The sequence below is a fragment of the Otolemur garnettii genome, unplaced genomic scaffold (genome assembly GCF_000181295.1).
Source record: "Otolemur garnettii isolate 467f Iridium unplaced genomic scaffold, OtoGar3 scaffold00099, whole genome shotgun sequence".
Classification (NCBI taxonomy): Eukaryota; Metazoa; Chordata; class Mammalia; order Primates; family Galagidae; genus Otolemur; species Otolemur garnettii.
This window is the reverse complement of record NW_003852494.1, coordinates 2,335,497-2,349,728: the sequence shown is the minus strand read 5'-3', so window position 1 is coordinate 2,349,728 and position 14,232 is coordinate 2,335,497. Positions and strand designations below refer to the sequence as shown.

The 14,232-nt window shown below is 44.5% G+C and overlaps 2 protein-coding genes and 1 non-coding gene across 4 annotated transcripts in view; all 3 read right to left on the bottom strand.

Annotated features, from left to right (window-relative positions):
* Nucleotides 1–563, bottom strand: part of WDR66 (WD repeat domain 66) — an 80,411-nt gene extending 79,848 nt beyond the window's left edge. The window contains exon 1 of the mRNA XM_003796008.3: nucleotides 179–563. Coding sequence (XP_003796056.1) covers nucleotides 179–563 — 385 coding nt within the window. The remainder of the gene's footprint in view (nucleotides 1–178) is intronic.
* Nucleotides 564–4,727: 4,164 nt separating this feature from the next.
* Nucleotides 4,728–14,232, bottom strand: part of PSMD9 (proteasome 26S subunit, non-ATPase 9) — a 17,022-nt gene continuing 7,517 nt past the window's right edge. The window contains exons 3-6 of one of the 2 annotated variants that reach the window (XM_003796007.3): nucleotides 12,153–12,364; nucleotides 10,108–10,209; nucleotides 5,534–5,622; nucleotides 4,728–5,111 (exon numbers count right to left, since the gene is read on the bottom strand). In XM_003796007.3, the coding sequence (XP_003796055.1) occupies nucleotides 5,084–5,111; nucleotides 5,534–5,622; nucleotides 10,108–10,209; nucleotides 12,153–12,364 (431 nt within the window). In that variant the 3' untranslated portion in view covers nucleotides 4,728–5,083. The remainder of the gene's footprint in view (nucleotides 5,112–5,533; nucleotides 5,623–10,107; nucleotides 10,210–12,152; nucleotides 12,365–14,232) is intronic. The other variant, XM_023516861.1, reaches the window with a different exon arrangement.
* Nucleotides 5,131–5,293, bottom strand: LOC111727299. The gene has a single exon (XR_002774877.1). It is a non-coding gene; the product is annotated as a U1 spliceosomal RNA (small nuclear RNA).

Below are 14,232 nucleotides of genomic sequence, written 5' to 3'. Positions count from 1 at the left end.
CCTTCCTCCTCCTTTTCCTCCCCCTCTCCTTCCTCCTCCCTCTCCTCCCCTTCCTCCTCCCTCTCTCCTTCCTCCTCCCTCTCCTCCCCCTCTCCTTCTTCCTCCCCCTCTTTCCCTTCTCCCTCCCCTTCCTTCCCTTTTCCCTCCCCTTCCTTCCCTTTTCCCTCCCCTTCCTCCTCCCTTTCTTCCCTTTCCTCCCCCTCTTCCTCCTCCCTTTCCTCCCTCTCTTCCCCCTCTCTATCCTCCTCTCCCTCCCTTTCCTCTTCCTCCCCTTCCTCTCTCTCCTCCTCCTCCCCTTTCTCTTCTTCCCCCTCCTCTTCCTCCCCCTCTTCACGTTTCTCCTTCTCTTCCCCCTCCCTCTCCTCACCTTCCTCTCCTCCCTCTTCTTCCTCCTCCCCTTCCTCCTCCCCCTCTCCCTCCTCCTCGTCTGGAAAACCGCTCCATGCTAATGTGTCATCTTCTTGTGATTCTTGTTGTGTATTTTCTACATCTTTATAATTTGGATTATAGTCTTCTTCCATTTCTGTTTCTCCATCTTCTTCTGTTTCTTCTGCATCTGACATTCTTCTCTGTGGAGTTTCCTCTAGAGAAATTGTGACCATAATAATCAGCAGGCCCCTCTGTTTCCCATTTTGATTTCCTGGTGCACTAACCTATTGATAAAATGTGCAATAACTGCTCTGGCTCCTCCCCATGGGAATAAAAAGAATGTCACATTTGTGGAAAGGCCTAGCCCAAACCTTAAAAAAATTGATCCTGGGACCTCTTGTCTTTCTAGGAATAATCTCAGAGCCATCTAACTCATTTAAAATATATTCATATTCCCACAGGCAGCAAAATGCATAACCCAGGCATTAGCAACAATTCTAACACTAGGAATAAAAGCAGCAGCAGTGCAGCTTAGTATTAAAAGCATGGGCTTTGCAGTCAGCTTATCCTAGAACTGAATCCCATTTCACACTCATTCGCTCTGTGACCACGGGCAACTCATTTTTACTCTTCAGAATCTGCATTTGCTCACAGGCAAAATAAAAATGATAATCCTATCACTTCTGAGGTTTATCTTACAAGGGTACAAGTGAATCTTTCTAAGAGCAGAATGTGAATGTTTTAAAATAATAACTAAGAAAATGACACGAAGGCTATGTTAACCAGTTTGATGGAAGTGTTTCAGATTGTGTGTGAAAAACCCACACTGTACTCCAGAAGTGCATTAATGTACATAGTTACTGTTCAATAAAAAAAAATAAAAGATAATCCTAAATGCTAAGATCGTTGTGGAGATTAGATAACACCTGTAAATTGCTCAGCACAGTTCCAGCACATAGTGTCTGAAAATGGTGGCAATAGTCAGTATGGAGCTAGGAGCAACCCTAATTCATAGAGAAACAATTTAAAAGCCTTTTGACATATTCTCTCATTTATTCCTTACAACAAACAAGAGTACCAACTGGGAGAAATGAGAAGGATGGATACGTTATCTCTGAAAAGTTGGACTCAGAATAAAAATCGCCAAATTTTCAGTGACGTTAGTATAAGAGAACTCAACTCCTTGAAAATATATTCCCAAAGAGTACAGGGTAAATAAGATATTTCTATTTCTTCATTTCTCTTTCTCAGCCAATGTATCAGTTTGTCAACTCCACCTCTGGCAAAAATATAAATAAACAAAGAGTTTCAGGCTCTGAGAAGTGAAGTGCCTTATTCAAGATGACACAGTTGATAAGAAACAGATCTGACACTTAGCTCCTCCATCTGAAAAATTACTCCCATGGATTCAAGTCCAGGCTCTCACCACCAATTCAAAGTTTGCGGCTCGGCGCCTATAGCTCAACCGGCTAAGGCGCCAGCCACGTACACCTAAGGTGGCGGGTTCGAATCCCCAGCCTGGACCCGCCAAACAACAATGACGGCTGCAACCAAAAAATAGCCGGGCGTTGTGGCGGGCGCCTGTGGTCCCAGCTACTTGGGAGGCGGAGGCAGGAGACTCGCTTGAGCCCAGGAGTTGGAGGTTGCTGTGAGCTGTAATGCCACGGCACTCTACCCAGGGGGACAGCTTGAGGCTCTGTCTCAAAAAAAAAAAAAAAAAAAAAACAAAGTTTGCCAGGGCATCTTCATGGGGTCTGGGATGGGGACGGGTTCAATGCCCAGTCGAGCCTCAGGGGCTTTAGGGCAGAGCTGGCAGGTGTGTGGTTCTGTGGGGAGCAGAAAGCTGGTGGGGGCTCCTCCAGCTCAGGTCTTCCTGGGGCCGTCCCAGGCCCAGCCCGGCCTGAGCAGAGTGCGCGCCCCTCATGAGGCACCAACCCCCCCAGGCTAAGGACTCCTACCCGAGGGCCCATGACCTTTGCCCCAGACTTACAGAGAGCACCCACTCTCGTCCCCAAAGGCCAGAGTTGTCTCCGTCGCCTGGACTCCCTCGGCTACTTCAGAGGGCTAGAGCTGCAGCTACCTTCTCATCTACGAGCTCCCTAGTTACGGTTGCTACCCAAGCTTTATCCCCATGGCAACCGCACAGCCTCGGGGCGACAGTCCGTTAAGCTACAGGGTTGCACCTGGGTCACGTGCCCAGAAAGCCGCCGCGTGCGAGGCCTGCGCGCCCCCTGCCGGTTGAAGTGGCTCTCCTCGTCTGTCTTCCTCGCTTTTCTCCTCTCAAACCATCCCCCACCTTTCCATGGTACCATGCCCTCCAAAGGCTGCAGCGACCAAACCTGGTAATTTTGATTTTCTGAAGGGTTAGCAAAGTGAAGTTAAGAAGTCTGAACTCTTTGATAAAATTCTCTTGTCCAAAAGCAAACTAAATTTCCAGGTCTGGTAGATGCAACACACATCTGTCCCACCTGTCTCCTGGCCAGGGCACCACAGGTTGTTTAGAGAACTTTAGCTAGCTGGGATTAAATATTATATAGACTACATTAGTTTGCTCTTCTTATCACAAAGCGTTTCTGCAGAACCAGTTTGGTTAAATCTACAGCATCATTCCATGTTCAAAATGACTCTCAGAATCTCACAGAAGACCAGGACAGGTGGCCATCCTGAGGTTTCCACAGGGAGGCCTGCAGGAAACTAGGCAGAGGCACTGATGCAGAACACTCTTTGCTGCTACTGTTTTAGGAGAGTGAGAACTATGCTCCCTATCCCCACCACCATGCCTTGATGATGGTAAGGTGATTAATATGCATTCATCTCAAATTTTTAAAAAGGGATAAACTAGACAGTACAAGCTGTGTTTATAATAGTCAGGGACTTATAAAGGGAGACTGGAAAACACTTGGAATTAAAATATGCAATTTAAACAGTAACCGTTGGTAAACACAGCAAGTCTGTAGCTACAAGAAAAGAATACACAATTTGAGGGAAGATGTACCACAGGAACGCTTTCTTTTTTTTTTTTTTTTTTTCTTTGAGACAGAGCCCCAAGCTGTCCCCCTGGGTAGAGCGCCATGGCATCACAGCTCACAGCAACCTCCAACTCCTGGGCTCAAGCGAGTCTCCTGCCTCTGCCTCCCAAGTAGCTGGGACCACAGGCGCAAGCCACAACGCCCGGCTATTTTTTTTTTGGTTGCAGCCATCATTGTTGTTTGGCAGGTCCGGGCTGGGGATTCGAACCCGCCACCTTAGGTGTACGTGGCTGGCGCCTTAGCCGGTTGAGCCACAGGCGCCGAGCCAGGAACGCTTTCAAGTTGAAATGCTTTTAAGAACTCATAGCTGGGCTCGGCGCCTATAGCTCAACCGGCTAAGGCGCCAGCCACGTACACCTAAGGTGGCGGGTTCGAATCCCCAGCCTGGACCCGCCAAACAACAATGACGGCTGCAACCAAAAAATAGCCAGGCGTTGTGGCGGGCGCCTGTGGTCCCAGCTACTTGGGAGGTGGAGGCAGGAGACTCACTTGAGCCCAGGAGTTGGAGGTTGCTGTGAGCTGTAATGCCATGACACTCTACCCAGGGGGACAGCTTGAAGCTCTGTCTCAAAAAAAAAAAAAAAAAAAAAAAAAAAGAACTCATAGCTGGAAGCATACACCAATACTGACTCCCAACAGGGCAAGCTGGGGTCTGTACCTAACCCAAGCAAATCCAATCCTAAGAAACACAGGTTTGCTCAGCAGAATGTGCCAGACCTCCTCCAAAACAGCAAGTGGTGTACAAAAACTAGAGAAATAAACATTGTGATACCATGAAGAGACAGAAAGATGCAGACACAGCATTAGTAGAAATCAGAGACCCATTTCAACAACTTAAAAGACAGAAGAAATAAAAGAAGGAACAAGCATTTTCAAGAGGTCTGATCTGCAAACTGTAGTTCCCATTAGCAATGTCAGGCACATCTTAGCAGTTTACAAAATAGTGCTGATCTCAGTGCATGGCCATGAGGTTCAATTACAAAAAGTCAAATTAGAAGCTAATCTGCAGTGCTTTATATTCCACAAGTGAAAGGAGCTTGCTGCCCTCTGGTAGGTTACTGAAAAGAGACTAGCAGGGCTAGCTGGAGAGCCTCCTGGCTTTCCTCATTCTCCAAAGGGAGCTGCTATAGCCCTAGAGGCCTAACTGCTAAGGATACATGGAACTATTCTGTGGCCACACCAGCAGTGCTCCAGTACAAAGAAAAATGTTGGTCAAATCTTGACTTTGGCACAATGGCTTGTTTGTTTTGCCCAACTTTCCCTGAGGATGTTCTGTCCGAGCTTTGGCTTGAGAGAGTCATAAGAAATTCAGGTGGGGTGATAACCTGGTCATATCAGCACTGTAAAACTGTTTATTTGAAAATAAAATAAAATAAAACAAAATCCTAAAAGGTCATATCAGCACCTGCCAGAATAACTCCCACCCACTTGCCCACAAGCCAGAGAATTCCCATTCAGGGCATTTGCAAAAGATGCTAAGCACAAATCAAGTGTTTTAACAATGCCTTAATCCAGAGAGATTACATGAGAAGGCCATAGCGTTTCCACCACCTAGAAGTTCAGGCTTCCAGCTTCTTCCAGATCCATCCTTATGCTTCAGGGAGAGAAGAGAGTGAGGAAATCTCCACTACACCCAAGTCCAGGGCAAGAGAAGATGCTTTCCTGTTAATGTTTCCAAAGGACAGTCATCTCTGCAGAGGAATAATGTTGCAACTGGAAGAAAAGAAGAAAAGGAAGGTCAGAAGTTAAGTCTTAGCTTTTCGTCTACATTCTTTCATTTTTTTCTTTTTCTTCAGGGGAAATCGCAGGGTCAGCACATCCAGAGTGTAATGGATAAGCTTCACCCTGGGAAAACCACCTTCATGATTATGGTATCTCCCCTGCCAGGTAAGTATATTCTTTCGTTCTTTTAAAGCAAATGCCCAGTTAATGAAAGAACCAGAGAGACTCTTAGGAGAGACACCAGCTCCCTCTGCCTCTAGACCTGCAGTCTCATTCCTACCACTCGTATTTACCACTAGTTTCTACACACTCTGGGGATGCCCCAATGTCCCCCCAGATTTCCCTTCCACCTTCACGTCTAACACACACTCAGTTGTTGCTTCAGTGTGAATGAACAGAAACAGGTACTTTACCCCAACAATCCTTTTCCTGACCAGCGTGTTGGAACAAGTCTGAGCTGGTGTTTCTCTCCCCTACGCATCACTACCACGTTCAGGCCCTTCTGTAAAGAAAATAAGCACATTTCAAGAGTGGACAGGGACGTGGCACTCTTGGGGCAGCCAGTGATGCTGGGAATCAGCACCATTTTCCTGGGAAAACACAGGTTCTCTCCCCCCCAAAATCTTTAAAAGGTGCATGTAAGATATATTTTATTAGTATAAAAGAATAAGATAAAATACAAATGAAGTGGTCATTCTAAGACTGTTTTTAAATTCAAAAATTGAAAACACCCAACATGTCCATCAATAAAGTAGTATTCAAATCTAGTACAGTGGTTTAAGAGTTTTAGTAAAACCAAAACAAAACAAAAACAGCAAAGTATGAACCCATTTTCTTTTCTTTCTTTTTTTTTTTTTTTATTAAATCTTATCTGTGTACATTAATGCTATCATGGGGTACAGAGTGCTGTTGCTATATATAATTTGAAATATTTTCATCCAACTGGTTAACATAGCCTTTATGTCATTTTCTTAGTTATTGTGCTAAGACATTTATATTCTACATTTAGAGAGATTTACATGTACCCTTATAGGATAAACCATAGGTGTAATCCTACCAATCGCCCTCCTTCCATCCATTCTCCCCCCTTCCCTCCCTCTCCCCTTTCCACATATTCTTGGGCTAAAATTGGGTTATAGTTTTCCTATGAAAGCTATAAATTAGTTTCATAGTAGGGCTGAGTACATTGGATACTTTTTCTTCCATTCTTGAGATACTTTGCTAAGAAGAATGATTTTATTTTCTAAAAGGACATGTGTGTTGCTTTGTGCAAAGTTTTCTGGAAGAATATACCCCCAAAACCTGTTAAGACTAGTTACTCTGAGAGAGAAATGTCAGTAGTTTAGAGTAAGAGAAAGATGTTTCTGTTTGTGGGGGGGAGACTATATGTTTTTTATTATTAAGGAATCTACTTTTGTGACTGTCATGAAGCCCAGGCTGAGTCAACACTGACAAGTTCTGGAGGTAACTACATCCACTCTGAATCTTCTCATTACAATCCATGTCTTCTTTTTTAACCTCAGCTGGAAACTCAGACTCATAAGGCCTCAATCTCTACCCTTCTATTCCTGGTAAATGGCAAAGCCAACTATGTAGGAGGGTTTTTTCAGAAGAGAAAATGACTTTGTCTTCCCAGAAGACAAACCCTCCACTTTGCTTTAGGAGGCAGATAGCAACCCTGAACCACAGACAGACTATGGCCTGTGCAGCCTTCAATTACTTTCATATATTTCTGTATCATTAATTTTGTTATCCATGTGTATGTATTACTTTCTTTCTTTCTTTCTTTTTTTTTTTTAGAGACAGAGTCTCACATTGTCACCCTCGGTAGAGTGCTATGGCATCATAGCTCACAGCAACCTCCAACTCCTGGGCTTAGGTGATTCTCTTGCTTTAGCCTCCTGAGTAGCTGGGACCACAGGCACTCGCCACAACACCTGGCTATTTTTTGTTGCAGTTTGGCTGGGGCAGGGCTCGAACCCACCACCTTTGGTATATGGGGCCGGCGCCCTACTCACTGAGCCACAGGTGCCGCCCAATGTATTACTTTCTTAATTAAAAAAAAATTAAAGTACACGAGGGGGAACATACCAAAAAAAATTACAAATCAAAACAAGATGCCATCAAAATCTAAAACTTTATGCATCAAAGGACACTACTGATAGGGTAAAAAGACAATCCACAGAATGGGAGAAAACATTTGCAAATCACAAACAAGTCAACAACAGAAAACCATACAAAATGAGCAAAGGACTCGAATAGACATTTCTCCAAAGAAGATATACAAATGTTGATCAAAGTTCCTAGTGCCTGCCTCTGTTGAGTTATGCAGGACCAAGCAGTGCAGCCCTGTAGGGGTTCCTAGAACTGTTGGTTAAACAGTAGACTTCATTTGGGAACCAAAAACTTGACTAAGTAATTTCTCTGGACTTTGAGCCTGTATTTCTCCCAAAAAGTGTGGATTTTTTGTTCATTTCAAATTACCAAGAAATGAGCAAGATGATTCAATAGAAACATTAATGATGTGGTTGGTATGCTACAAATTGGAAGCCAGCAGCTGATTTGGAATTTTAACTTTTATTTTATTTTTAAGAGACTGAAATGGTCAAAATGCACACGAATAAAGTTCTCTTCCACCTGATTAGCACTATACTGCTATGCACTACACCATACTTCTTTCTTTAAATTTTAAGGTATGGTTTGGGCAGGGAAGAACCCTATGATAAAGTAAATAAAATGGTAGCCAGGTGTGGTTGCTCACGCCTGTAATTCCAGTGCTTTGGGAGACCGAGGCATGAGGTCACTTGAGCCCAAGAGTTTGAGGCTGCAGTGAGCTATGATGACACCACTGCACTCCAACCCATGTGACAGAGCAAGACCCTATCTCAAAAAAAAAAGATACAAAGTAAATTTTAAAAAAGAACTTTTCAAATAGTCAAAATTACCATAAAACAAAGTTAAAAGGCAAGGAACTAACCAGTAGAAAATATGCCACAAGTATAACAAAGATGTAATATCTAGAAAATAGAAAAGAATCCCTACAAATCAATTTTTTAAACCCAACAGAAAAAAATGGGAAAAAACATAAACGAGAAATTCAAAGAAGTAAAAGTATAAACAAAAAAAAAAAGATAACCTTGGTAACTAGGAAAAAACAAGTTACAAGACATCATTTAAGCAGAAATTTTAAAAGATCAACACTACAAAGTACTATTGATGACACAATTTACTCACAGACTTTATCCAGTTATAAATCAGTAAGATCTTCTCAAAGTACCTATTAAAATTTTATACACGCAGCTCGGCGCCTGTGGCTCAGATGGCTAAGGCGCCAGCCACATACACCTAAGATGGCGGGTTCGAATTCAGCCCGGGCCCGCCAAGCAACAATGATGGCTGCAACCAAAAAAAAAATAGCCAGGTGTTGTGGTGGGTGCCTGTGGTCCCAGCTACTTGGGAGGCAGAGGCAGGAGACTCGCTTGAGCCCAGGCGTTGGAGGTTGCTGTGAGCTGCGATGCCATAGCACTCTACCCAGGGGGACAGCTTGAGGCTCTGTCTCAAAAAAAAAAAAAAATTTTATACATGCATAGCTCAGAGCCTGTAATTCTACTTTCTGGTATCTACCTAGAGAAGCACCCACTTGTACGCACAGTCACACCAAGTATACACAACTGTTCATCTTGACATAAAACTGGAAGCACCAAAATGTCTACTCGTAAGGCAGTGGACAAACTGCACTCTATTTATTCAACAGAGAACTAAACGGCAATAAAAAAGAACGAGTATGTACCAAAATGAAAAGATCTCCAAGAAATGCTGTTAAATGAAAACCAGAATTAGGAAGCAAGAAGGGGAATTTTTTTTTTGAGACAGTCTCGCTATGTTGCCCTTGGTAGAGTGCCATGCCATCACAGTGCACAGCAACCTCAGACTCTTGGGCTTCAGCAATTCTCTTGCCTCAGCCTCCCAAGTAGCTGGGACTACAGGTGCCCACCATAATAGCCAGCTATTTTTTTGTTGCAGTTGTCACTGTTGTTTAGTAGGCCCAGGCCAGGTTCGAACCTACCTGCCCCGGTGTATGTAGCAGGTGCCCTAACCACTGAGTTACAGGCACTAAGCCAGAAGGGGAATTTTAGTTAGGGTGGCTAGGAAAGGCCCTGCTGAGGTATCACTGGTGTAAAAAAGACAGGGGTGGCTTGGCGCTTGTAGCTCGAGTGGCTAAGGAGCCAGCCACATACACCAGAGCTGGGGTGTTTGAATCCACCCCAGGCCTACCAAACAACAATGACAACTACAACCAAAAAATAGCCAGGCATTGTGGCGGGTGCCTGTCATTCCAGCTACTGGGGAGGCTGAAGCAAAAGAATTGCTTAAGCCCAGGAGTTGGAGGCTGCTATGAGCTGTGATGCCATGGCACTAACCAGGGCAACAGCTTGAGGCTCTGTCTCACAATAAAAAAAAAGAAGATAGGGGTAAGGAAGAAAGCATTCCAGGTAGAAGGAACAGTAAGTGCAGAGACACTGAACTGAGACTGTCCTGAGTAACAGAACTAAGAAGGCAGCAAGGACTCAGCAACGTTTCCTGGCCCCAAGCAAGTCCAGGGACATTGACCACATGCCAAATGCTATGATCTGAATATTTGTGTCCTGCTCAAATTCATATGTTGAACTCCTAACCCCTAAGGTGATGGTATTAGGAGGTGGGGCCTTTGGGAGGTACCTCAGATGCAAGGGAGAACCTATGATGGAACGAGGTCCTTGCATAAGAGGCCCCTCTCCCCTTCTGCCATAGGCTGTGATGACACAGACAGAAGCTGCCACCTATGGACTAGAAAGCAGTGACACCAAATCTGCCAGCACACCGACTGTGGACTTCCCAGCCTCCAGAACTGTGAGAAATGAATTTCTGTTGTTTGTAACCCACCTGGTCTATCACATTATGTTACAGCAGCCTGAACAGACTAAGGCACCACATAGCCCCAACTCACCCCCTCACTGTGCTGCACCACAGTGCTGATGTTACTCAGTGAATGGAAGTTTTGGACGTTGACAGAGCCAAATTCCGTAATCTCATCATCCACTTGTAGACCCTAAAAAGAGAAGAGATGATGTAGAATCAGGCTAGAGATTTAATGTGCTTCTGGTGTTTACCCTTCAGTACCCGGTTTAATGTCAAGGTCAAGAGCTTATTTTCTATAGAGCAAGCTCAAAGCAGTGAGGTCAGGGATTCAGACACAGGAAGGGGCAGTGGATAACTGGGCCTGAGGGTTTCTTCTAGGGCAGATCTAGTAAAAATGGCCAGGTCTACTCAACATGTGACAGCTAATGGTTGTGGAAGCCTTAAGGTGTATGAATAAGCCAAATGCTGCTCTCTGAAGCCCTGACCCTAGGTTCAAGGGTAAGAAGAGGCAGGCTAGTGTGGACCATTTAATTCAACAGACAAGACAAACATTTGTCCAAGACGCCCCCAAACAAGCAGCCATGGGTACAAGGCTGACCCAAACTAGAGGGACCCTTTCATTCTAGGTCAGTGGTTCTCAACCTTCCTAATGCCATGGCCCTTTCATATAGTTTCTCTGAGTGTTGACCCACATGTTGAGAACTGCTATTCTAGATCCTAAGGAAGACACAGACCACTACTCATTCATCCCTTTAACAAATGTTTGTCATGGGCTGACTAGCCTGGTGCTATGTGTTGTGGATATAGTGAATAAAACAGTTTATGTGTAACTTACAGTCCTGTGATCATTAAACATTGACAGGACCTGGATTAAGGACCCAATTTCCTGTTAGGAACTATGTATCCTGGCACAAGTTACTTCAGATCTTTGAGACTTTTCCTCATGGGTGAAATGAGGTAAAGATTAGTACCTACCCCAGAGGTGGCTATTTAAATTTAAATACGTGTCCATGAAAAAACTTGCACAAAATGTTCATGGCAGCAATATTCATAACAGTCAAAACGTGGAAACAATCCAAATGTCCGTTAACTGACAAACGAATAAAGAAAATACAGTACATCCATGTTGTGGAGTATGTTTTGGCCACAAAAAGGGAAGAAGTTCTAAAACATGCTACAATATGAGCCTTGAAAACATGATACTAAGTGAAAGAAGCCAAACACAAAAAGCCACATATTGGGTGACTCCATATACAGGAAGGGTCCTGAACAGGCAAATCCATACAGATACAAAGTAGACTAGTGGGTGCCAGGGGCTGGGGAGAAATGGCCAATTATTATGGGGTTTCCTTTTAGGACAATGAAATTGTTCTAAAATTGATTGTGGTGACAAGATGCACAGCTCTGTGAATATGCTAAAAGACACCAAATTGTATAGACACTGCAAGTGGGTAAATTTTACGGTATGTGAATTTTTTTATTTTTATTTTTTTGAGACAGTCTCACTTTGTCACCCTGGGTAGAGTGCCATGGCATCACAGCTCACAACAACCTCAAACTCTTGGGCAGTGATTCTCCTGCCTCAGCCTCCCACATAGCTGGAATACAGGCGCCCACCACAATGCCTGACTATTTTTTGTTGCAGTGGTCATTGTTGTTTAGCTGGCCTGGGCTGGTTTCGAACCCACCAGCCTTAGTGTATATGGCTTGCACCCTACTCACAGAGCCATTGGTGCCGCCTGGTATATGAATTTTATCTTAGTAAAGCTGTTAATTTTTTGTTAATTTTTTAAAAACATACCAGGTAAGATGCATAACTCATTTTGCAGAATGCCTGGTGCAAATGGCAACTATTATATCATTGACTTTATTATTCAGTGCCTATCTAAAATGAGCCCCAAGAAGAGATTCTCTTTCCCTCACCTGGGACACCTACCATCTTCTGACACTGAGAACAGTTCTCTACCCCCCAGGGTAGTAAGCAGCCATGGCTGACCCCCTCTCCAAAACCCTGGCCCCCTAGCACAAGGCTGGGTATATGGCAGCCTTTGGTCAGTAATTGAACTTGAGCTGCAGCAGAGAGCAAGTCTATCTTCCCACACACAGACTCCCCTGCCAAGGGCCTTGGATTACCGCAGTGCTGGCTGGAGAGCCAGGGCTGATGCTGTTCACTTTGGCGAAGGCCTGTGAAGGTCTGTGGCTCATACTGTGCCCTGGTTTGTGGCTCATGGCCTCTTCCTCTGCCTCGGCCATGTCCCGGGCCTGCTTCTCCTTGTCGTGAGCATGTAGCTGGTGCAAGGCCTCCTCCACCTGCTTCATCACTTCCTTGTGGTCATTCTGCAAGCCTGGGACGAAAACCACCATATCAGAGGCCAAGGGATATAGCCTAGGACATAAGACTCCTGTATTCATTTGCTAAATATTTAATGAGCACTTATGACATGCCAGACATAGGGCTAGTGGCCAAAGACAAACTCGGGACCAAGACAGAGGACCTACCTTCATGAAGCTTAGTCCAGGAAGGAGAATAGCTATGAAACAAATAATTACAATAATATCTGATGGCTGTGGTTGTTAGGCCTAGCCAGCAGGGAAGCCTAACCTTGCTAGTCTAGATCAGGGAATCTTCTCAAAGGCAGTGCCATCTCAACTGAGACCTGAATGGTGAAGAGAGGAAAGGTACTATTCAGCTAAACCCATGGCCCATGAACTCAAATGGATACCAGGGGCCAGCATGCTGGTCATGCAAATGAATGATGTGGGTTAGGTATAATGATAAATAAGCCTAGTATTACATGGCTGGGGACATTCAGTCTGGCCTAAGTAACAGGGAGTCGGCCAAAGGAGAACCTTGCTACCAGGCTCTTGCCAACTGCTGAAGTTTGGAAGGCAGAGCTAATGTCATGAAATCTTTGATTTTTCTAGAAAAGCTTAAAATTGGGAGCCTTTGGGTAAAATCTCCTCATTTTTCACTACTGACAGCTAATTCAAAATGTTGTGAGTCACTATCCATGCAGACCAAACAAATCATGTATGCAGACCAGGCTGGCTATTCTGATAACGTTTTTAAAACCTAAACAACTTCCTTACTGCTCTGGATTCTCCATCTTTGTTCAAGCCAGATCACTCACATGATCCCCTCTGAGGACTTTTAAAGAAAGCCTGAGTGGACTAGCACTGTCAGCCAATCCATGGGTCACAGACTTCCCAACTTTCTAGGGCCTTTGACTGTAGCCCACCTGGGCTACCTGGCCTGGCTCCTCTGCCTGTCACTTTGGAGCAAAGATGAGGCACAGGACTCAAGGACTCAACCCACAGGAGCAGATATTAAGACTCCAGATTCGAATAAGAGGAGACACCTATCTAGGAACGAAGACTTAAAATGTTGCCAACATATAGTATATGATTGCTTTCTGACTAGAAAAGCACCCTGCAGATGACAGGGTCCATAAGGATCCCTAGATTTTTTGGCAACGCCTGGTACATAGTAAGTGGCATAGCTGTTGGGTAATGGCATCATTGATTTTATTTAGAATATATTACAGTTGGGTTTTTTTGCTGTGTTTTTGAGACAGAATCTCACTCTGTTCCCCAGGTTAAAGTGCCATGGCATCCTGCACTCAAGCCATTCTCCTGCCTCCACCTTCTGAGTAGCTGGGACTACAGGTTCCCATCCCTACACCTGACCAGTTTTCCTATTTTTTAATAGAAATCAGGTCTCACTCTTGCTCAGGTTGGTCTCAAACTTCTGAGCTCAAGCAATTCACCTGCCTCAGCCCCCCTCAAAGTGCGAAGGTTCAAGGCATGAGCCACTCTACCCAGCCTTACAATACGTTCCAATTCTAATCAAAATTCCAAAGTTTTTTTTCTGAGATGAAATGTTTTGGCGCTATATTTCAAAACCAAATCTGTAATTGTGACAAACGTACCACACTAACGTAAGCTGTTAATAATAGAGGAAACTGGTACAGAGTATAAAGGACCTTTCTGTATTACTTTCCTAATTTTTATGTAAATCTATAACTGTTCTAAAAAATAAAGTCCAGGCTCGGTGCCTATAGCTCAACCGGCTAAGGCGCCAGCCACGTACACCTAAGGTGGCGGGTTCGAATCCCCAGCCAGGACCCGCCAAACAACAATGACGGCTGCAACCAAAAAATAGCCGGGCCTTGTGGCGGGCGCCTGTGGTCCCAGCTACTTGGGAGGCGGAGGC